Source organism: Monodelphis domestica, chromosome 5, assembly GCF_027887165.1.
Source record: "Monodelphis domestica isolate mMonDom1 chromosome 5, mMonDom1.pri, whole genome shotgun sequence".
Classification (NCBI taxonomy): Eukaryota; Metazoa; Chordata; class Mammalia; order Didelphimorphia; family Didelphidae; genus Monodelphis; species Monodelphis domestica.
This window is the reverse complement of record NC_077231.1, coordinates 125,457,566-125,482,353: the sequence shown is the minus strand read 5'-3', so window position 1 is coordinate 125,482,353 and position 24,788 is coordinate 125,457,566. Positions and strand designations below refer to the sequence as shown.

The 24,788-nt window shown below is 35.9% G+C and overlaps 1 protein-coding gene across 2 annotated transcripts; it reads left to right on the top strand.

Annotated features, from left to right (window-relative positions):
- Positions 1-515: 515 nt before the first annotated feature.
- Positions 516-24,583, top strand: WBP11 (WW domain binding protein 11). Of its 2 annotated transcripts, none has more exons than XM_001364105.5 (12): positions 516-1,015; positions 7,400-7,507; positions 8,236-8,267; positions 9,187-9,280; positions 9,804-10,000; positions 11,057-11,190; positions 12,074-12,273; positions 14,344-14,535; positions 17,166-17,267; positions 17,703-18,002; positions 18,808-18,990; positions 23,520-24,583. In XM_001364105.5, exons 2-12 carry the CDS (start codon positions 7,444-7,446, stop codon positions 23,951-23,953), a joined length of 1,932 nt encoding a protein of 643 aa, XP_001364142.1. In that variant the 5' UTR covers positions 516-1,015; positions 7,400-7,443; the 3' UTR covers positions 23,954-24,583. The 2 variants fall into 2 exon arrangements, with proteins under 2 accessions (XP_001364142.1, XP_007503672.1); XM_007503610.3 differs by lacking the exon at positions 516-1,015 and adding an exon at positions 1,077-1,217.
- The last annotated feature ends 205 nt before the right edge of the window (positions 24,584-24,788 follow it).

Below are 24,788 nucleotides of genomic sequence, written 5' to 3'. Positions count from 1 at the left end.
TGTAACTCAGTGCTGAGAACAAAGTTAATGGATTCTTGGTGAACAAATTATCTAACTTGTCTGGATCTCTTCCCTCATCTGTAAAAACTAGATACTGGGCTTGGGGACCTCCTCCAGTTTGATCCTAAAAGCTCTTCAACCCACCAGAAGAATTCCTAGTTTATGTGACTGGAAGCAGGACCCCTCCCCACAAACTTATGCTTTTTTAAGAAGTGAAATGCTTGCAGTGACGGACATGTTCCTGTGGGGATGGGGATGGGGGAAGGAAGAAGTTCTCAGGGACTAGAGAAAAATGAAGGTAATTCGTCGTTCACTGAGGGTGAAGAGGTGGGCTGGCTAACTAGCATTACCCAGACTCCAGTAAACAACGGGGTTAAACCTTAAAGGGCAATAAAACAGTGGTCCAATCTAAAGGAGAGGGCGAACCAATAGCAACGAGGTAATAGAATGCGCAGGCTCAGTGTTCGAAGGGGAACAAAGGCCCCCTCCAGCCAATCAGATCCCTTCCCTGCTTCTCTGGCTCTTTTTCCGTCCACGGCCTAGATAATTGTATTAGGAGGTAGAGTAATAGTAGTCTCTCGGTAACCGAGGATGACTATTGTCTTTGTGTGCTGAAACAAGAACTCCCGAGGTGATACGGGCAGGGGGAAGAGGGTGGGCCTAAGAGCAACATAGCAACGCAGGCACCAAACCCACTACTTTCCCAGTCTGCACTGAGGAAGCGCGTGGTAGGAGGAGTGCTAATTCAAAAGCGGAAGTTCCTCTAGCTCCGAGGCCCTCTCTATGGTTGCAGGGGCCGGAAATGCTTTGCGACGTTAGCAACGCGCTGAGAAAACAGAAGTGACGTGAAGAGGCGGTGCGGCGCGCGGCTTCAAGATGGCGGTGGCTTAGGGCCCCGGCGAGAGGCGAAGGCAAAGGCGCCCCCGCCCCCGGCCCGAGGAGAGGTAGGAGGGAGCGCGAGCCGGCGTGGCGCGCGGGCCTGCGGCCCTCGGTGGCCCCAGCGAGCAGCCTAAAGGTAAATTCGAGGATATCTCGAGGCTCTTCTTCCCCGCTTCCTTATCCCCAGACCCCACTTCCGGACGCCTGCGCGGTCCTTTTGAAGCATCCGGGGAGAGATCCGCCCCCTGGCCTCGGGAGGCGGCGGAGTCCAGCTGATCCCTGCCTAGTCGTGGGGAGGAGGCCCGCACGGGGTCAGGTTGCTGACTCGCTTGGGCTCGGTTTGTGGCTTTCTTGTTGCACTGGTTTGGGGAAAGTGCTTGTTGTCCTCCCTTGTAGGCCTGGATTCGGGGGGCCATTCGTCGCTGCGGGTCCTTTCGGAGGCCTGGATGGCCTCTGTGGTTGTCCCTGTTGTTGCTGCTCGTTTTAGGCGAGTGTGAGTGAGCCTGCCAGGCCCCTGGTATAAGGGAATGAGCCCGAATCTTGGAGCTGAGTTCTCGCCTCTCCTAGATACTCCCCTGAACCTCCTTTAGGTTTTCAATGGATTTTGAGGGTGTTGTGGGTTTCTTCCAGCAACTGTCATGTCTTTGGGCAAAAACTTAGCTTTCCTAAACTGTGGTTACCAGATGTTTGTTCCAGTTTCTCAATCTTTTTTGGTTAAAGGACTGTTATTAGAAGAAGGTGGTAAGAAATGAAAATTTTGAAGGACTGGGGAATAATAGTAAATCCCATTTATGTAATTTTTTTCTTAATAGGATTAAGATCTGGAAAAGGGGTCTCAAAGACCATATCTACTTCATTCTCCCGTTTTATGGATTAGGAAACTGAGGTCCAAGGAGGTTAAGTGACCTGCTCAAGGTCACTGCAGATAGTAATCAGCCGTAGGTGGAATTTGAACCTAGCTCCTTTTTATTCCGGAAGTATTGGAATATTCTTGCCACAGAATTGGCTTCTTATTAAAGTATTGTTAAAGCAAGTATTATGTGCTTCTTGCAAATGATGAAAGGAATCTAGATATTGTAATTTGTCTACTTCCACACTTGAATGTACACACTAGAACTGGAATATGAACCAAATTCTCCAGGCAACAGCTCTTTAGATTTTACATCACTACATCTCTAGGAATCCAAAGATAGTTTTGAAGGAAAAAAAAAATCTGTGAAATCATCGGATAAATAAGTTTGTCGTTTATTTGCTTATGTCTTTCTCACCCAGACTTTGAGAAGGAAATATTAAATCTTCAGGCAGGATGTTTTTCAGTTGTCAATCAATGACTTAAGCTCTTAAGATGTGCACTGGGAATACTTTCAAAGAACTTAATAACCTGCTGGGAGAAAATATCATACACAGTTGCATACTGTATACATAATGAATAATACATAAAAATATGTACAAAATATAGAATAAATACAAAGTAACTTTGATGGGGGAAATCACAAGCAACTTGGAACCTCCAAAGACCCTAAAGAGTAAAAGTATATAAATGACACTATTCTTTGGAAGATATTAACAAATTATAATTGATGATATGTTACAAACTGCTGGTGACCAGATCTTTGGAACTACTGCTAGGGAATAAATTGTTTCTTTATATTTCTCAGCAATTTACTGCTCTTCTTTATGTGAACACATATGTTAAACATAGAAAGTTTGAAAGAAAATTAAAACCTTTTTTAAGGGGCAGGAGTGGAATGAATGTTACAAATTAGTGGAGAAATCAAATTGTAGAATGTTTTTAAAAGAAATCTAGTTATATTTCTACTACTTCATGATCAAACATTCATGAATAAACAGCACTTGTTAATAATTTTACTAGTTTGTCACATTATGTGATCATCTCAAGGTGTGGTTTATATCCAAAATACTAGATCACAGAATTTTGGAGTTGGAAGAAATTTCCAGTTGTTAGAAAAAAGCATAATTAAGGGGGAATATACATAATGATTGATCAGACTCCAGTAGTGATGAACTTACCACTTATGAAAACAGTCCATTCTTTCTGAAACAACTCTTTAAGTTTAGCTTTCCTTATGCATATGAAAGCAAAATCTTTCTCTCTACTAGGCACTCACTGTTATTTGCTGTACTCTATCAAAATAAGTCTTATTTACTTTTCCATTGCAGCAGATCTTCACATAATAATATGTAATACACATAACAAAATATTTCCTTCTGTTCTTTGTTTTCCTAGCCTAAATTTTCGCAATTTCTTCAACCAACACCATATAGTATAGCCTCAAGTCCCCTCTATCTGGTTTCTCTCCAGTTTCACTGTAGCTTATCAGTATCCTTTCTAAAACATGGTACCCAGATGTGAACCTACTATAATTGATATTATCTAATCAGGACAAAGTAAAATAGCCCTATTACTTTCCTTATTCTAGATATTATGCTTCTATTAATATAGCCTAAGATTTCTCTAGCTATTTTTATTTCTGTTACTGAAGTTTTGAGCTTTCACACCACTAAAAAAATCTTCAAGACTTTTTCATTTGAATTAGCCACATTCTTCCCACTTGCTACTCAACTAAACTAGGGCCATTAACTGCTACAGTTTATATGAGTGTTATTTCTTTTAGCTTTAAAATGAGAGTGACATGATCACTTTTTCCCATCCATTTTACCTCCTACATTTGGCAGCAGTGGGGCTCCTCCAAATGAATGATTATGTGACAAACTAACATCTGCTCTATAAACAGGAAAAGGAAAAAACCCACAAACAAGACATATGTCCAAATGAGATTTGTTAAAGGATATTTTTTTACAGCTGGCTGAAGATAATAAGACTACTACAGTCCCAGATAATGTGGCAACTCCAAAGATAGATTTCCAGTTTTCCCATTTTGAATAGAAAAAAAAATCCTATCACTGATAATTGTTAAGGATGCTTAATTTTTTTTAAGGAAAGGCTAGGAATGGGTTCCAAAGTAAATATTGCTGGTGGGAGGGGAAAGAAGGATGTTATGTTATCTCCTCTTCCCTAGCTATCCTTTGGGATCTTAGGAGGATGAAACATGAGATTGGAATATTTGTCTCCTCTTCTCCTGTCTACTTCAGGTTATCTAATAAGAATGTGAAGGATCTTACTTGTGCTCCTAAATTCTTAAAAGTCAAAGCATCCATGATTTAAAGTTAGGAAGACAGGCAAGTCTTTTAAGTTAGTTTTAGGTAGGAAAATAAAAGAATGGTAGGTGATCCTATTTTCCACCCCCATGCTTCTCTCAATGGTTATCTTTGGCACCTGTACTTCTAGGTTAATGATTCCCTATATAGCATATGTATCACAAATACCATAGTGAAGGGTTATAGTAGTGAGTTTATTCTTTAAGTCTTAGATTTCTCTCCTAACCTTGTTCTTTCATTTTCTCTTGTTTGTTGAATTGAAGAAAAAACATAAAATAAAAAGCTATTTGTCTACAAGTTTCTGTGAAAGAAATGAAATTACTTACAGAAGGAAATGTATTTGTCTAGATGATTCTCAACTTGAAAATTACTAGGAATATGCATTTTGTTTTAAGTATTTACTGTGCCATGCACTGTATTAATAGCTTTTCAAATATTTCATTTGATAAGTTTTATTATTACTCTACTTCATTGATACTTTGATAGATTCTAAGTAGATTGCATTACAAAGTATATATTAAGAAAGTAAAATAATTTGTTGACTTAAACTTGACAACTTTTTACATGTGGAAAAAATTGCAATGTGTCCCTTTTGCTACAGTCACTTATTTTACACAATTTGGCATTGAATTAATAAGAATTTTTAAGCATATTCTTTAGCACTAGAAGGACCAAGCAAAACATTAATTTATGCAATGCATTAAAAAATTCATAAGGCAAAGAAAATAGAAATAGAATGAAAATATTTCAAAGTAAAATTGATAAAATTTTTCATCATTTGACACACTAGTCCTAATGTTAATTCCTCATATGAAACCCCACTTAACGCATTGTTTTTCTCCTCTGAGATGAATTATTCTTTATGATTTGTAACATGGCATTAGGTTATTGCTGTATTCTTTTTCCATTTGAGAGTTAATATATTTCCAAAACAATTCTGCTGCTTGATTAGAATTCCGAGCTTAGAAGTAAAAAGTGTCTAAAATATTTTTTGCAAGTGGATGTTACAAGACTGTGAAAAACTTAGAGAACCACTTGGACTTTTGCTGATAAGCAGAATATAACAAAACAAAACCAAAAACTTGTCATTTCTTTCTTCAAAAGTAATTTGCATACCAGGGCAGCTTGGTGGTGCAGTGTATAGAGCTCCAGGCCTGGAGTCAGGAAGATCTGTGTTCAAATCCATCCTCAGACTCTTTAATAGCTAACCATGTGGCCTTGGGCAAGTCACTTAACCCCTATTTGCCTCAGTCCTTCATTTGTAAAATGGGGATATATTGTAAAAGGAAATGCCAAACCACTCCATTATCTTTGCTGAAACAGTGCCAAAAACAAGTTCATGTGGTTATAGAGTCAGACATGACTGAATATCAATTTGCATTCCTGAGTTACTTAGCCTGAGTTGCATTGCTTCCTGCCCAGTTGACAAAAAGCAGGTATAAAAACTTCAAGAATTTTCCTGGGAAAAGATGTATAGAGTCATGTAGAGGCACAGTTTACTGTTAATAGAGCAGCGACACTTCATAGCAGGGTGGCCCTTTTTGATATGCTTAAAGTTTGCCTAAGGAGGACATATCCTATTTACAGTGTCTTCAGCAAAACACTGAAATCTAATGGATGAGGGACATTTCTAGAGCTTTCAATTTCTCGCTTCTTAAGTTGAAAGACCTTTTAACATTAATCAGAAGCCAGTATATGGTCAAAGCAATATCCCCTAGAAAATATGTTGAAAGTAATGGGTGCCTTAAAACCTTAGATTTGATGATAATGTGATATTTTGTGCTATCTTTAATGTAGAAAGTCCAGTTTGTATTCAATCACAACTAAATTCTGAGGAAATGATTTTTTTGTATATTTGGCATTTTCTGAGTATTTTTAATGTTAAACTCATTTTAATGAGAAAACCATCAATTCCAATTTATTGTTTGCCTGGCATCATTAAAGCATGTGGAATTGAATTCAGGACTGCATTTAGAATCTGAGAAATTGGCTTTGTAATTTGTGACATTAATATAATAAGTAATGTATACTGGATTCTAGGTACATGTGTACAGAGATATTAATTTTTAAGTTAAATCTAGGTAGTAATTTACATTGTGAGATAATTCTTATGAATGACATCTAGGAGTTTTAATGGATTGTGAGGTCATTATGAGTCAACACTGAAGCCTTTAGTCAGATAGGCTAATGTGATCTTAGGTTGTGTTAATATGTGCATAGTAACCAGAAAGAAGATGCTTGTATCAGTGTACTTTTCCCTAATCAGACTACATATAGAAACAGGAGACCACATTTTAGGAAGAACTAAAGAGATAGAGCCATATGAAAATAGGTTATAGCAAAAGCTGAGAAAAGAGAAGATTTGGTAGACATGATAGCTAGTCTATAAATATTTGAAAGACAACTTATTCAACTTAGTTCCTCCAGAGGACAAAGCCAAAAGTAAGAAGCAGATTTAAATCTGGCATAAGAGAAGACTAACATTTAGAGTTAACCACAAGAATGCCCTATCTCAGAGAGTAATATATATTTTATCCTTAGTGGTCTTCAAATATCACTTTGTTGGGTATGTAAGAGAATGAATATTTGTTCTATACGTATTAAATACATACATACATTTGTTCTATATATATTAACTCTTAGAAACCTATTTAGGGGGCAGCTGGGTAGCTCAGTGGATTGAGAGTCAGGCTCAGAGATGGGAGATCCTGGGTTCAAATATGGCCTCAGACACTTCCTAGCTGTGTAACCCTGGGCAAATCACTTATTCCCCATTGCCTAGCCCTTACCACTCTTCTGCCTTGGAACCAATACAGTATTGATTCTAAGAGGGAAGGTAAAGGTTTGAAAGAAAGAAAAATGATTTTTTTTTTTAATTTAAAGTAATGACAGTAAGAAAAGACCTAATGTCTTTTTTTTTTTAATGTATGTATGCAAGCTAATAAATATATCCTATGCCTCCTGGATCCTAATTATCTAAATTGACTTGAATTGTTCATCTTTGTATTCGTTTTTAAATTTAGTTGATTTTTAAGGGATATCGGCTTTGTTCTCCAAATTTATTACTATTCTGAGATATAGTCAGCAACTGGAAGACAGAATTGCTAATGACCTATTTGATTCTGCTGATCTTTCTGGTCATGTGTCCTCTAGAAAACAGAATCAAATTAATCTAAAACTCAAATTCAAAATGCTGGGCAAATCCATATACCTGAAAAAAGAATTACCAACTGTTTATAGAAACATTAATGTAAAAGTGTGCTTTTAAGAAAAGTTGTTGAAAAATAAGGATTCTAGAAGCAAAGGCAATTTTAGAGAATAACCGATTTTTTTTTTTAAGGTTTTTATTCTCCTTTAACTGACTGTATCACATAACCTGTGAAAATGGGGCGGAGATCTACATCATCCACCAAGAGTGGGAAGTTCATGAACCCCACTGACCAGGCTCGTAAGTATATACTGATATAGGATAATGATACAAAGATAAACAAATATTATAAAATGTAGGTACTAAGGAGTCTGTTTTAATTTTATTACTGGAACAGCCAAGCTAGGAAGGTCAACCTATTTAATTTGCCAAATTATTTAGTTTCTCTAATGTAAATTTTTTGACTTGAAAGTTGGGGAGAGGGGAGATTAGTTGGCAGAACTAAAATATATTTAAGGTTCTCTGGATCTTTGGAATTTCAAAGAACTCTGGATTCAGTGAGTCTTTTGGCAATAATATGGTATATAACATTTTTGTTTTAATTTTATATATTAGATATACTATTTATCCATAATAATTTTTCTAACAATATCTTGTTATTTTTATTATGAAAATTGAGGGGGGATGCTCATCAATTGAGGAATGGCCAAACAAGTTGTGGCATATGATTGTGATGTAATACATACTGCACCATCAGAAATGATGAACAAGTTAATTTTCTTAAAACATGGAAAGACTTGAAATTTATGAAGAGTGAAATGAGCAGAACCAAGAGAGTAATACATCAACAGAAATACTGTTTGAAGAATGGCTTGTGTATGTCCACCTCCAAATAATTTGAAATATGATCTTTTGGGGAAGACAGTTATAGACACTGAAAATTCAGCCTAGTTGAGATTGGCACAAAGAAAGAAATGCTAATATTCAGTATTTTATATCATGTGTTCTTTTCTTTCTTTCCTTCATAGGAAAAGAAGCCCGGAAGAGGGAATTAAAAAAGGTATGGGTTTTTTTTCTTCTAGAAACAGCTACTCACACTATTGTATGAGCACTGTTGTTATGATTTTTTTTTTATTAAAGTTTTGGGATCAACCATTTCAAAATCCAGATTTATGATAATTTTACCTTTTTTTTGATCTCTCACCTTGGTTTGTTCCTCATTTTATAAAGTAAAAATATTTTGTTAATATTTACATTGATTTTTACCTTTCAAATACTTATTTTTAACCATCCCACTCATTCAAGAAGAAAAAAATAAGTAGTACAGAATTAATTTCTAATAGTCTGAATAAGTGCATGGAGAGCTTTCAGTCTCAATTAGAAGCTTGCAAAACAAAGAAGGAAAGTTTCTTGTCATAAATGTGCTATCATAACCTTTACTGTAATTTTTATCACAGTTTTTTGGTTCCAAAAAGCTATATTTTGCATCATTAATTATATTCTGAAATCAGTCAATGTTAGGTTTGTGATATGAAAATTTTCTTAAGAAAATCAAGGGTTTTACTTTATTGATTTATACAGTGGATAAATATTTGTTAGGTGAATGAACAAATAATTCCCTACAATGGTTTCATATTATAAACTAATAAGAATAACTAGAGAAATTTCTTTTCACCACACATGATTGGTAATCGTTTAAGTTGGCTTAGAATTCATCTCCAAACTCCACTGAAAATGCCAATGTACAACAGGGGTATATGCTAACATAGCATTACATAGATCTACTAAAGATCAATTGGGATTCAAAAAATGTTTTTCTTTTTTTAAAAAATTATGTGATTATATTTTTTAACTGAACTTTGATGTGTTAGAATAGGTGAGTAATAGCTTAGATAAAGACCACAATTCAGTAAGAGTTGAAATAAAATATTATTTGAAATTCAACCCTTTGATTTTCTGCCATCCTTTAACATTCTTAGAATAAGAAACAACGAATGATGGTACGAGCTGCAGTACTAAAGATGAAGGATCCCAAACAAATTATCCGGGACATGGAGAAATTAGATGAGATGGGTAAGTAGGAGGATGCAGGAGGACCAGATTTTTGTGTGAATACTTTGGCTTAATGAGTTGTAGGATAGTTTATTTAAAGTTTTAGGACTTTATAGAGATGAAAGTAGTCATTCTTAGAGAAATAATTATCAATATTTATACTTGTTTATAGAAGTTAAGCCATCTGGTACTATTTCTTTAGAGAGAGAATAGAATATACTCATTTATTAAATACCATTTATAGGGGTGTGGTGGTTTTTTTTGGTGAACATTGCATAATCAGTATAGGTCAATGTCTTTGATTTGTGGTGCAATGGAAAGTACTAGATTTGAATCAGAGACCCTGTATTTAAAATATGGGCTCTTTACACCCTATGTGGGTTAGGCCTCAGCTTCATCTATAAAATGAAGGAGTTGCAAATGATGATCTCTAAGATTCCTTCCAGCTCTAAATTTATGATCTCTATGAACCATATATGACATAACATATATTACCCAAGAAAGTTACCCTTTTTTAAAAAATTATCTGTTTCTCTTCCATCAGAGTTCAATCCAGTACAACAACCACAACTAAATGAGAAGGTGCTAAAAGATAAACGAAAAAAGCTTCGTGAAACTTTTGAGCGCATTCTCCGACTCTATGAAAAGGAAAATCCAGATATCTACAAAGAACTTAGAAAGTTAGAGGTAGAATATGAGCAGAAAAGGGCCCAACTCAGTCAATACTTTGATGCAGTAAAGGTAATCAAGTTTGTTTTTTTAATGAAGAACCTCAAAATAATTTATTTTTTCTTCTGGTTTTTAAAAAATGGGTCTTTTCAGCTTCATATCTTTTAATGTAACATTTTGGGTTAAATTATTTCATTTATGTACTCTTATCTCCTATTGATATGAATATTATTTGGCCAATTTGTTAAGAGAGCTTAGGTATGGGCGGGGGGGACCTAATTATAAAACTCCTCTAACAAATATATTGCAATAACTATTTAAAACAAATAACAAATTGCTCTGCAGTCACATACTAGACTGGATATTGCCTATAGATTGGAACAGAAAATTTCAGGAAAGGTGACACATGCCTAAACCCAGCCTACCTAAACAATATAGGAAAGAATTTCTTATCAGTGAGTATAAGTGTTTTGTGATAGTCCTCTGGCATAAAAGAGGACTCCTCTCCTCTTAGGAGAATGAAAGCTTAGTGGCAAACAAAATATTATTTGGGGGTCTGTACTAATTGTACTAACATTTGAAAAATAGTATTGCCTATATTTTTCCATGAGTTTGGTCTATAAGCTTAATCCTTGAAGGGGAGACTGTCATGGTAATCTCACCACCAAGGCCTAATCTTATAAGAAGAGGTTTATTTTACACTTACTGGTTCTATAGAACATGGTCACAGATTGCTCTGGTTTTTTGTTATTTCATCCCATAGTTTTGTGCTATTTTATAAAATTTTACAATGCCCTCCCTGTTTACCCAGACGTTTACATTGTATTCATTCAAATACATTGTATTTTAACATTTATTTTATTTCAAAGAAATTACATCCCAAAAAGAGTAGAATTAAAACACAAATTTGATTGTTTTGATCCTTTGGTTGAAGAGAGAGATGTCTTCTATTTGGAAAGTTATTGGTATTGTTCATTTAAGATTGCCTCTTGTTTATATTATGTTCTTATTATTTTCATATTTCTATTTGAATAGAAATTAATCCAGTTTGCAAAATAATTGATTCCTATATTGAATTTGCCTCTTTTGTTCTTGTATTGATTTTTCATCTACTTATTTATTTTCCAGAATGCTCAACATGTTGAAGTGGAAAGCATCCCATTGCCAGATATGCCTCATGCTCCTTCTAACATCTTGATCCAAGACATCCCATTGCCTGGTGCACAGCCACCCTCTATTCTCAAAAAAACCTCTGCCTATGGGTAAAGGAGCATTATCATAGTTAAATAGCAGTTATTAAGCACAAAATAAGATTATAATCTTCAAATATGCAGTGGATAGAGAGGGGATTTTAAAGAATCTTTGGGTCTGTGTTGTTTGATAGTAAAAGATATCCTTAGCAGTGTGCTAGCATGTATGAAATAGTAAGATCTAGAGTACAGTCCTATGTCACGTGGGATATGTCCTCTGGAGAATTTGTGGTGAAACAATGGACAAGAATTCTACCCAGTAAGAAAGCACAAATGAGTTTTGGTCTACAGTAAAGAAGGATGGAATAGAGCAGCCACAAAGCAGGGTGAAAAGAGCCTCTTGGAATCTAAGCCTCCCACTAGTAACAGCGATATGACCGTGGCAAGGCATTAATCTCTCTGAATCTTAGTTTCCTAATTTATATAATGGAGCTAATAAATGTTTATGGGACTTAAATTTTATATATATATAAAAAATATATATATATATATACACACACATATATATGTAAAGTAGTTTGCAAAACCATATAAATGTCTATTGTTATTACTCATATTAATGAGTTCAAAAATCCAATGAAGTATTCCTGATGTGTGTGTAGAAATGAACTTGAAGTTCTCTCAAATTCTAGAACTAAAAGAGAGCTAAGAGATGACATAATCCACTCCATGATTTTCCAAATGAGTAAACTAGAGCCCAGAAGAGATAAAAGTAACTGATCATGATCACAAAACTAGTTAGTGGCAGGCCTATAATAAACATTGACCTCCTGAGTGTATTGTTCATTCTACAATGGAAATTAATCCCTTTGATTATATTTGAAATTTTGGAATCTCTTGCTAATTGAGAGAACTGACTTGAAAAAAAAAATCAGTAAAAATTTTCTCTTCCCAGACCTCCCACCAGGGCAATTTCTATACTTCCTCTTCTTGGACATGGTGTCCCTCGTTTGCCTCCTGGCAGAAAGCCTCCTGGGCCACCTCCTGGACCACCTCCTCCCCAAGTTCTGCAGATGTATGGTCGTAAAGTGGGCTTTGCCCTAGAACTTGCCCCTCGGCGGCGAGAGGAGGACATTTTATATAGTCCAGACCTTGGTAAGATGTCAGCTACTTCCTTTGTTTATGTCATTTTTCATTGTCTTCAGATAGCATTTGTTGAATATACTAGAAATATGGCTGTTCTGTGTAGTTCAACTTAGTGAAAAAGTTAGAACATCACAGATTTAGAACTAGAAGGAAACTTGGATGTTAGTTAGTCCACCTATTTGATTTTATAGATCAGTGAGGCCCAAGTAGGTTAAGTGACTTACCTGGTGATACACAGATGGGAGGAAATACCAGGGTTGGAATTGGGCCACAGCCTATACTCCACATTCATCACTACTGAACCATGCATTTGTTAGGAACCTCCTGTTCACATGTAAAGAGCATTGGTAGGCACTAGGGATACAAAAACAAAAACTGAATAGGCCCTGTCCTTAAAAAGTTTACAATCAAATACAGAGAGAGGGGGAGAGGAAGAAAAAGAATGTTAGTTGTGAGAATTTTGAGAAGATTTCTAACAACTTTGGTTGGTGTCATAGGGAATCAGTTAAGGCAAAATAAATTTCCTTGCTGTAGTGAAAGTCCAGTTGAAGGTAGGTAACAAATTTGTAGTGCCTCTCTTTGACATATTTCGTAACTTCCTCTATCAGTTGAGCAGGAGCAAATAAGGTAGATGGTGGGAATAATTTGTATTTGAGTTTTGGCAAGGTATTAGCACAGCAGTAGGATGAGGGAAATGAAATTGAAAGTAGAGCCCAGTGTGATTGAACCAGTTAACCAAAGTAACAAGATCGAAAAGGGAATCCACGCATAGCTAATGACCTGGGGGAGAGTACTGAGGAACAAATTGAACTCTGGAGGTGAAGGTAAGGATGAAAAATGAATTTTAGAGGAGGGAGATATAGGAAGGCATAGAATGACAGCTAGAAGGTTATATTGTCATATTAAAGAATTTCAGCATTCTTGATCAGATGTAAAATACTTGTGGAAAACAATGGGATCAAGGATGTAGCCATTTCTAGCTGTGATACAGAAAAGGAATAGGTCATGGGAGTTGAGATTGAGACTAAGGCTCTTGGGATGAAAGCAAAAATTAAGGCGAAGAGAAACACTGTAAGCAAAGTACAGAATTCCTTGAGAAAAGGAAGGGAAGAATGACTGGGATCCAAAAGATACCTTCTATCATTTCAGGCTTGGTGATATAGTTCAATAGAATAAACCTCAAAGGAAGGGACTTGCTGAGGAGATGAGAGTAGAAATGAACAAGGACCAATTCCTAAAAGAGTGGATCTGAGTGGGGGAAGGGAAAATGTGCAATATGTACTGGAAGAAGACCATGCTATAGCACTTTCTGGGAGGAGCTAGATCTACATGAATGCCAGAAGATGGAAGGAGAAGAGAAAGAGTAGTTTTAAATGAAAGGCAGTTTGTTAATGATGAAAAGAGTGTTGTAGAGAGCACAATGGAACGGACAGGCAGAGCTAGTTGGGAAACATTGAGAGAGTTTGTGTTGAATGGAGAAGCAGAAATCAGAAGTAGATGGGATAGAGTATGGAGACAGGTACCAGAGGTTCCCCTTCTTACCAGGCTCTTTTTTTTTTTTTTTTGAAAAGATACTTCTTGATTTATTACTATTTTTCTAAATTTCATCTAGTACAGTATTTTTACTCAGCTCTAGTGGGTTATGCTATTTAAATCCTAACATTCTTTCAAGTTTTTGTTTTGTTTTAATTTTTAGAATTCCTACCTTCCATCTTAGAATCAACACTGTAATGGTTTCAGGACAGAAGACTGGTGTAGGGCTAAGCAATAAGGGTTAAGTGTGCCCAGCATCACATAACTGGAAAGTGTGTGAGGCCAGATTTGAACCTAGGTCCTTCTGACTCCAGGCCTGGAACTCTATACACTGAGCCATTTGCCTATTCTGTCAAGATTTCATTTTAAACTACTTGGTAATGAGATTATAATGATAATGAGGAACAGACTATTTGATAGAAGTATTTTAACACTTTAGTTACTTTTTAGGTTGTATTGTTTCCTAAGTCATGATATCTATATTTTTGTTTAGTAAATTGAGGAAAACTTAGTTAATATTTGTTCTCTGTTTTCCTCCTGTTTCAGCTCATCGAAGTCATGATGATGATGCTTCCAGCACGAGTGAAGATGAAGGTTATCCTGAAGACATGGATCAAGATAAGCATGATGACAGCAGTGATGACAGTGACACTGATAGGTCAGATGCCGACAGTGAAGGAGAAGAGTTCATGCATCGTGATGAAGAAGAGAGAGAGACTAATGAGGACAAAAAGTCAGGTGTGTGCAAATTCAGTCAATTGGGCACTTCTTTAAACATTTACAAAAGGAAGGTTCTACTATACTTAAGCATAGCACATTTTATAGATTAAAGATACTTTTAAAATACTTTAGGAAAGTCTACATATAAGTTTTCTTTATGAAATAATATCTGTATTTGGGGAATTAAATCACATAGGGCAGTGATGGCAAACCTCTTAGAGCCTGAATGCCCACCCTTATATACCCACATGAGAGCTACCTCCTTACCCCAGACAGGGGAGGGAGGAAGCACTCTCATTGGACTGCTGAGCAGAGGGGTGAGTCATGTGAGCAGTGTCCTCAGGCAAGAGGGAGCGGAGAGCAGCCCCCTCTGGCACATGTTACTTAGGTTAACCGACACGGACATAGGGTAATGTAGCAAGTGCCCTAGTTAAAATTGACTACAAAAGAATAACTGCATGAAGAATTCTAGAGCTCCGTATTTCACGTTGATGAAAAAATTCATTTAAATGTCCAGATTTGAAGAACTGAATCCAGATAAGATTTTTGGTGACTTTCAAAGAACTAGAAGTGGGGGTAGGGGTAGAGCAGTATGTATTAAACATGAATACTTTTCAGCAGATTCTTTTCTATGCCTCAGAGAGTAATGAGCCCATGGTTTATCCCAAGATCAAAGCACAATCTTAAGTGTCCAGTATTTATCTTAATCTGAAAACTGCAATGAAATAACCAGGGTAGCAATCCCATGTCAAATAAACCTACAGTTCTTTTGCTCTAAACCTGTAGAACTTCCAAACTGGCTGATAAGTTTGAGCCTAGCAGCAGTCTACTGGAAACATCCAACTAGGGACAGACCTTAAGGAGTTTTGCTCTTATTCAAAATTAATCAAACTTTCTGGCTTCAGATCAGGAGGGCAGTGATCAGATTTTTGCTTCAGATTACACTACTTTGAGAGCAGTAAAAGCATATGCAGGTCTCTAGCCCAGGGTGTCCCTGAGATCCTAGAATAATATAACACACTATACCCCAGAGTATGTTGGTCAGAATGCTCAAAACATAAACCCACAAAGCTACAAAACATTTATAGGCAAAAACCTCAACTTAAGTACAAGTCCAACCAGAATTTCTGAGTTAATTAAAAAAAAAAAACTAAAAAGTGATTGTTAAAACTAAGTGCTTAGAGGAAAAATTGAGAAAAGAAATGAGAGCTATGGGAAAAAGATTTGAAAACATAATTAACAGCTATGTATAAATCTTTACCTATGTAACAAATACCCTGAAAATTAGAATGGATCAAATAGAAGCTAAAAAATTGAGACAAGAAATATAAAAACAAAATCAAAAGATTGAGAAAATGTGAGGCGCACTGTATAACAAAAACATCTGATCTGGAAAACAGATTGAAGAAAGATAATTTAAGAATGATTCATGAAAGTCATCAACAACAACAACAACAAAAAAAAAGCCTAAACATTGTTTCAAGAAATCATAAAAGAAAACTGCCCCAAAAAAAAAAAAAAGAAAACTGCCCAGATCTTTTAGAACCATAGTAGAAAGTAAAAATCCCCAACACACATGCATGCACGCACAACCTCAATAGGAAACTTCCAGGAAGATAAAGCCAAAATCCAGAGTTTCTAAGTCAAAAAAGCAAAACAAAACAAAACAAGAACAACCAAAGAAAGAATTCAAATTTGAGGAGCCATAGTCACTATTACACAAAATTAAACAAGCCACTAGTCTTAACTGAGCAATGAGTTTGGAATACCATATTCTAGGGAAAAAAAAATTTACCCAGTAAAACTGACTAATCTTAAAGGGGGCAGTGAGATGGATGAATGAATTGCCAAGTATTACTAATGACCAGTTTAGTAGAAAATCTGAAATGCAAACACAGGAGACAAAAGAAGCATTCAAAGATAGACAAGCTTTAACAACTATCCTTAAAGATAAATTGTTTACATTTTAATAGAGAGAGAATGATACAAGTAGCCTATCAGAACTTTATCATCATCAGGGCTCATAAAAGAGGTCTTAGAGAGCCTTAGAATGGCTCTGTTTCGGTGATATTAAGGAGGAGTAGAGTATTATAATGGAAGAAGGAAAAGTAAAAAAAAAGATGAGTAAGATTATCTCACATAATTCAAGTGCACAAATAGAAGACAATATACAGAAGGAGAGAATGGGAATAGGTGGCATTTGAACCTGTCAAAGAATTAATACACTCCCATATATACTGTTGGATATAGAAAATATATCTCATTCAAAAATAAAACAGTAAAAGAGAAGAGAAGAAAGAGGACAGATGGGGGGGATTTGTCTTAAGCAAAATAAATTCTTTAAGATTTAGAAAACAGAAAAAAATGTATAAGAGAACTGGATGGAAGAAAAAATACATTAGTAATCATAAGTGCAAGAGGAAGAACCCACCCTTAAAAAAGCAGAAGTAGAGAGCAGAATCCATCAATAAGTTGTTTATAAGAAACATTTAAGACAGAAAGATGCAGTCAAAATTTAAAGGGAAAGGGGGAAGTAATGAACCAGAATCTGTGCTTCGGCTGAAGTAAAAAATGAAGAGGTAGCAGTCATGAGCCATGATATACCTCTTAAACTTTAGTGTTTCTCTGTTTTGTTTTGTTTTTTTTAGGTCTGAGTGTACGATTTGCTGATGTTCCTGGAAAATCACGAAAGAAAAAGAAAAACATGAAGGAATTAACACCTCTTCAAGCTATGATGCTTAGAATGGCAGGTGAAGATCAGTAGATCTTTTTCCTAAACCTTTCATTAATGATGATTATTTGATCATGTTGAGTGTTTTTATCAGCATTAATTTCCAGAAAGCTTTTGTAATAGTGATAATATTTAACATTTATATAACATCTTATGGGTGCAAACTATTATTTCATTTAATCCTCATAAAAACCCTATAATGTCAGAACTTTAGGAATTAGTTCTATTTACAGTTGAGGAACTTGGGGTTTGGAAGTGTTAATTTAGTTACCCATCATCACCCATAAATACCCAGTGGAAAAGTCAGGTCTTTCCTGACTCCATATTCATTGCTTCTAATACTTCTCACAGTACCTTCTGTGGTGCTGCCTTAACTAAGAGATATCTAAAGAAAGCTAACTTCTCCCAACCCTCTACCACCACCTCTAATTTTCTATTTGTATATTTTCTTCAGGTCAAGAAATTCCTGAAGAGGGCCGAGAAGTGGAAGAATTTTCAGAGGATGATGATGAGGAGGATTCTGATGACTCGGAGTCAGAGGACACAGCACAGCAGCAGCACAAAGAAGACTCTCTTCCTGATGGGGCAGCATCATCTCCTGCTTCCCAACAACAGCAGCCACCTCCACAATCTGTTCCTCCTGCTCAAATACAGGCACCTCCCATGCCAGGACCACCCCCTCTTGGACCACCACCTGCTCCACCATTACGACCACCTGGACCACCCACTGGCCTTCCTCCTGGTCCACCTCCAGGTAAACCCATGATATGCAAATCTTTTATGGAATAGGTTAGAGGATAAGTAAGAGCTAGCTGTGTGTCCTAGAATCCAGGCTTTGAAGTGTTTGTTCCTAATATTAAATACTTTCACAACTGTCCATTTTTCTCTTAAACTTTCCTCAGTGTAGCTTTATTTCCTCTAATTATATCTAATAAATATCAGAATTGATTTTGCCACACGTCCAACTCACAGACATATTGGGGCTTTTGATATTGGTTTTTGGAGAAGGAATTTGGGGGTGTTTAAACTTTTGATTGTAAAATTCTGGTTTTCACACAATTAGAAAATTAGAAATTCAGTCTTAGGTGTATAGTTCATTCTGTTCTTAAACAGCAACCCCAACAGATAAGGAACAATGTCTTATGAACTGATATAAAGTTACTTAAAACCAATTGATAATGTATAGAACCTGATATTTGTGATCCTGCTTCTTAAATGATTTACTGAAATCATCTATGATTAACAGAGAAGTATATTTCATGTTCTGGTTCCCAGTGGTCCATAGCTATATCTCATTGCTTCATTATGGATTCAAAAGACTTCTGTTTGCACTATAATTATTTACTTTATTTTAGTTATTACCTAGGGGAGAGATCAGCAAGCACAATTTCAATACTAAATCTTAACATTACATAAATAAGAGTGATAAGTTTGTCAGAGGACTATTCATGTGCAAATTTCATTTATTTTTCCGAGGTGACTTTTAAGTTCAGTATTTTTGGACTGACATGCCATTTGTAAGTAAACTTACTTTGATTTAATTTTTTTTTCTTTTACAGGAGCTCCTCCATTCTTAAGACCACCTGGAATGCCAGGGCTTCGAGGGCCTTTACCCCGGCTTCTACCTCCTGGTCCTCCACCAGGCAGGCCTCCTGGTCCACCACCAGGCCCACCTCCTGGTCTTCCTCCTGGTCCTCCTCCACGAGGACCACCTCCAAGGTTACCTCCCCCAGCACCTCCAGGTAAAGGGTTAAATTGGGGTATTCATTATCCTCTATTAATTAATGTTGCATAGGTAAAGAAGGAAATTATAGAACTTATACATTTTATGTTAGTCAGAGAGAATATCAAATTTACATAATTTGGATCTGAGGAAGAATTATTCCACCTCATTTCCATGATGTATTTTCTAAGCTCCTCAATGTGAACAAGTCATTTGTCATATTAAAGTAGTACCACATTGGAACTTTTCCAAGTCCAGGGTAGCTCAAGCAATAGCTACTTAGAATTTGCCATTTAGAGGTTTTAAACTCTCATTGTTACTGCCATTGTTATTCCTTTCCTTCTGTACACTGAATCCAAGTGCTTGCTAATCAGAAGATAGACTTTCTAAGGACGTTTTTGTTTTTACAACCATCAAATTCCTCATATGCTACATAAAACATCAGATATACTCTATATTAAGAAACCTAGAACCTTTTCAATGAAGTATTCAGAAAATGTAACTAAATGTAGTTATAACTTTATTTTTAATATATAATTCTACTGACTTTGGTATGTGGGGGGAAATGCCAGTCTATAAATAGAACATTTGCTATTTCTCCAAAAATGATATCAGATTCTTTTGAATGGTACTTTGTCTTTATGCTGTATGCATTAGCAAGGTTAGGGAGGTAAATTAAGCCCTTTGAACAAAAATACATGTCTTTTGGATTTGGGAATTAAATCTTTAAACTTGGCCTCAACAATGGAACTGATTTGTTCAGGCTAACAAGAGAATCTACAGTTATCAAATTTGAATTTGTACTTGGAAAAAGAGAGTAATTGCCAATTTTACCTTACATTTAAAATTCTTTAGGCTATTTGGATTTCCGCTGTTTCCACTAAAATGCCTTGTATTAACATAGAGATGTCCCTGAGCTATTTTTAAAAGGCCTTCCCAGCATCATAATTATGCTCCCAGCAAGTAGTAGGTACAGACCAAAAAACAAAATAACCCAGCCTTCAAGGAGTTTACAAGGACAAAATAAAATGTATTAAGAATTAAGTCAAATTTATGTTAATTTGAGAAAGTAGAGGAGAGGTTAATACTTTGCCAGGATAAGGATTAGTACAGGCTTTGCCTAGGAATTGGCATCTGAGCTAGAACTTGAGAAGTAGAGGAAAGGGAAAGAGTGCATTCAGGGCATAAGAGATGGTCTCTGGAGTCACATAGAAGGGAAATGGAAAGGCTTACACTATATGGACAAAAGCTATTAAATCAATTTGTCTAGAAAGAGTATATAAACCAGATTAATATAAGGTAAATCCAAGGAAGTATAGATTAAATATTAAATGCCAAGGTAAGATATTTGCATTTTATTGAGAAAGGCAATGGAGAATCATTGAATGTTGTAAAGCGGAGAAATGTCAAGATTTGACCTACACCGGAGGAAGGATATTTCGCCAACTTTGTGAAATATAGATGGGAGAGGAGGAAGCAGGGAAAACAATTAAATAACTGTTGCAATAGTCTGTATAGTGTACTGAGGACTTGAAATGAGTGAAAAAGGGACAGATGCAAGAAGAATTGTTGAATATAAAATTTTATGAGTATGGGAGAGGGAAGAAGCAGAGTAATTATAAAGTTGTGAACCTATATTTACTGAAAAGATAGAGATTCTCTCAAAAGAAACAAGGAGCTCAATTAGGGGAGCATAGACTTATTTTACCTTCCAAGACTTATGGATAAGGGGAAAAATTATGACCAAATAAGAGTATTTAGGGATGTAAAATGGATAGTTTTGATTATATCAAATTAAAAAGGACTTGCACAAACAAAACCAATTCAGCCAAGTTAAGAAGGAAAGCAAGAAGCTGGGGTGTGGAGGGGGATGTTATAGCAACTTTCTCTGATAAAGGCCTCATTTCTCAACTATATAGAGAACTGAGTCAAATTTATGTGAATGCTAGTCATTCTCCAATTGATAAATGGCCAAAGGATATGAACAGGCAGTTTGGGGAAGAAATCAAAACTATAGTCATATGAAAAAATGCCCTAAATCACTATTAATAAGAGAATTCAAATTAAGACAACTCAGAGGTACCACTTCACATCTGTCAGATTGGCAGCTAATATCACAGAAAAGAAAAACAACAAATGTCAGAGATGTGGAAAAATAGGGACACCAGTGCACTGTTGTGGAGTTTTGAACTGATCCAGTCATTCTGGAGAAGAGTTTGGAAATAATGCCCAAAAGGCTATATGAATACATATACCCTTTGAGACAACAATACCACTTCTAGATCTGTATCCCAAACAGATTAAAGCAAAAAGGAAAAGAACCTATATATATAAAACTACACAAAGGATCTGTATACAAAAATATTTATAGTGGCTCTTTTTGTGGTGGCAAAGAATTGGAAACTGGGTGGGGTGCCCATCATTTGGGAAATGACTGAACAAGTTGTGGTATATGTTTGTGTGATATACTGTGATATAAGAAATTACAAACAAGATGCTTTTAAAAATACCTGGCAAGACATACATGAAATAATATAAAAATGAGCAAATCCAGAAGAACATTGTACACAATGACAGCAATATACAATGGTCACTGTTAAAGACAGCTATTCTCAGCTATATAAATGATTGAAAACTATTCAGAAGGACAAAAAATGCTGTCTACATTCAGAGAAAGAACTGATCGTGTTTGAATGCAGATTGAATCATGCTTTTACTCTTATCATTCTTGTTTTTTGTCTGCTTTATTTGGTAACATGGCTAATGTGGAAATATTTTGCATAACTGCACATGTATAATCTATCACATTGCTCACGTTAAGGAGGTGATAGGGAGAAAATTTGAAACTTAAAAAGATTTTTTTAAATGTTAAAATTTTTTGTTTACATGTAATTAATTGAAGGAGGGGATAAAAATTAAGTAAAAAAAAAGAAGTAGCAGAAGTTTTGGAAAGGGGGCAGATTTAAAGAAGATAATTAGTTCCATCTTGGACTTGATGAGTTTATGATGTCAACAAAATGTCTATATGAAGATGTTGAATAGATAGTTAACAATGGGACAGAGTCTTACGAGTGAGATGATGATGAAGTTTTGAGAGTAAGTCTTAATATAAAGACTTGGGGAGTCACTTGCATAGAGGGAATAGCTGAACCCATGGAAACAAGAGAAATCATCAAAGGGAATACAGAGAATGAGAGGAGATAATAGAAGACAGTTTTTGGAGAACACTCATACTTAAAGGTCACAAGATGGATGATATTAAGGAGACTGGAGTGGTAGGATAGGAAGAAAAGTAGGAAACTAGAAAAAATGTCCCAGAAAGCAAGAGAAGAGAATGTCTAAGAGAAGAGGAAGTGATGTTAAAACTCCTTTTTCTAGGGTTTTTTTTTTTGAGGCGGGGGGAGAAATCAAAGAGAGATCATTTGAGAGGATCATTAATAAACATTAAATGCTTAATATATTGCAGGTCATGCAATATATTTTTGTTCTTGTTAAGAACTGAAGTGTGGTCATGTTTGTTAGGCAAGTGGATCTATCAATGAATAAGGAAAGAACAGGGTGAAAAGAAGGGAAGGGCAAGTTCCTAAGGTAACAGAAAGGGATGGGTTAACCTTTGAAAGGGTAACAGATTTAGAGCTAGAATGGGACCTCTGATACCTCATTTTGAAAAAAATTATTGATAATTCTGTTGTAGTTTAAAGTTTACAAAGCCCTTTTGCATTCTTTATCTCATTTAATTTTCACAGCCCTGTTAAATAGGCACTACAAGTATTCGTCTGCGTTTTTCTAATGAGGAAAATAAAGTCCAGACAACTTAAATGATTGACCCAAATTTACACTAGTTGTAAGTGGCAAATCCCTAATTCAAACCAAGTCTTCTGACTCCTAATCTGTGATTTGTTCCTTTGCACTAAAAGCAGGACCATCTCTTCCTGAGATTCTTACTTTTATAAATGAGAGAAAGAGTATTGACATAAAAATATTTTGAGGGGGTGTTTATTAGGGGAGGAGAGAACTTCTAATTCTTAGCTTTGGCTTTTTTTGTGTTTTGTTTTGTTTTCACTAGAGGGCACTGAAAGTTGGCTGAACATGGAACTAGTGTTTTGGGCTTGAGAAAGTTTTGAAAGTTTGGAACAGTTTTTGTTGGAACTATGTGATACTGAAGGAATAATTTTTAAAAGATTGTTATGATGCAGTATAGTGAGGGCCACATTAAGATTAAATAGCAAGCTTGTAATGGATCGATTTGTTCAAATAAGGGAAGACTATTTATGGAGGTAAGTGCACTGAATATGGCCAAGGATGTCAATATAAAAGACTTTCATTAGATTAGGCACCATTCCCTGAAAACTGTCCGATAAATTACATGTCCCTTTTTTAAAGGAATCACCAGTATAATGTCTCTCCCACTTTGCCACATAAGCTAGCTCATTATGCTTGTTTGGGGTTAGAATAAGACCTAACTAGCAGGGAAAGATTTGATGTGAATGGTTGTGCTTATTTAGGTTATTTGTGTGGTTCTCATTTCACATGTTTTCTTCATAATAGGCATCCCTCCACCTCGTCCTGGTATGATGCGCCCACCTTTGGTGCCTCCTCTTGGACCTGCTCCACCTGGGCTTTTTCCACCAGCTCCCTTACCGAATCCAGGGGTTTTAAGTGCCCCACCCAATTTGATTCAGAGACCCAAAGTGGATGATACCAGTGCAGCCACTATTGAGAAGAAAGCCACAGCAACCATCAGTGCCAAGCCACAAATCACTAATCCCAAGGCAGAAATTACCAGGTTTGTGCCCACTGCACTGAGAGTTCGACGAGAGAACAAAGGAGCTACTGCTGCTCCCCAAAGAAAATCAGAAGAGGATTCTACTATACCCCTTGCCAAAGCAGTCCCCAAATCTGGCCCCTCTGCTCCTGTTTCGGTACAAACCAAGGATGATGTGTATGAAGCCTTCATGAAAGAGATGGAGGGGCTACTGTGACAACCTGTGATGCCAGAGAAAGTTTTAATCCCACAAATTCATATTAGAAAAAATGGTTCATAGAGGAAGGGGTTCTTATATATTGGACCTAAGTGCAGAGGAGTTAATTTTTATTCTTATCGGAGCATTTCCTAACTTCAGTGCAAGGATTGTCTTAATGTTATTTAGCTTTGGTCATAATTCACTGCACAGAAGAAAAAGATATTTCAGAGTAGACTGGTAAACTTCTAGAGCAATGTCCCTTCACATCTCTACTATACCCACCACCACCACCATTTCCATTTTTCTTTGAAGGCATGAGATAGACAGGATTTTAGTGTCTCTACTTTTATTTTTTAAATCCTGAAGTGGTTGGGTAAGCCACTGGAGTAGATATTTTGTTAGAAACTAGTGCATTTCATCCAGTGTTTTTGTGTTTTTACTTCTGGTTTTGTTTGTTTTTTAACTTTCCTTGTAAATATTTTGTAACATTTTACTTGTAGTGAAATGGATCACAGCTTCATTTCCCTACTACGAAGCAGGATGCTTGGGGAAGGAAAATATAATATGTATTAATTGAGATGACTTCTCAGTGACAAAAAAAAAATTGAGTGTCTCTCATGAAAGAAATAAATGTTCTACAAAAATAAACCTTGTCTTTGGTATTCAGTTAACGTATAAATACAACTCAGGTTGTTGGGGTCAGTTCTGGTTAAGTATGTGGGGAAATGGGGAATGTAGATGAATATGTTTTAATAAAGAAGAGTCAGCATTATTGAGAGGAAGACATGAAAATGACAAAATTTGTCAGGAATTACATATTGCCCTTGTGACGTCAGGTTTTATGATATTTCTT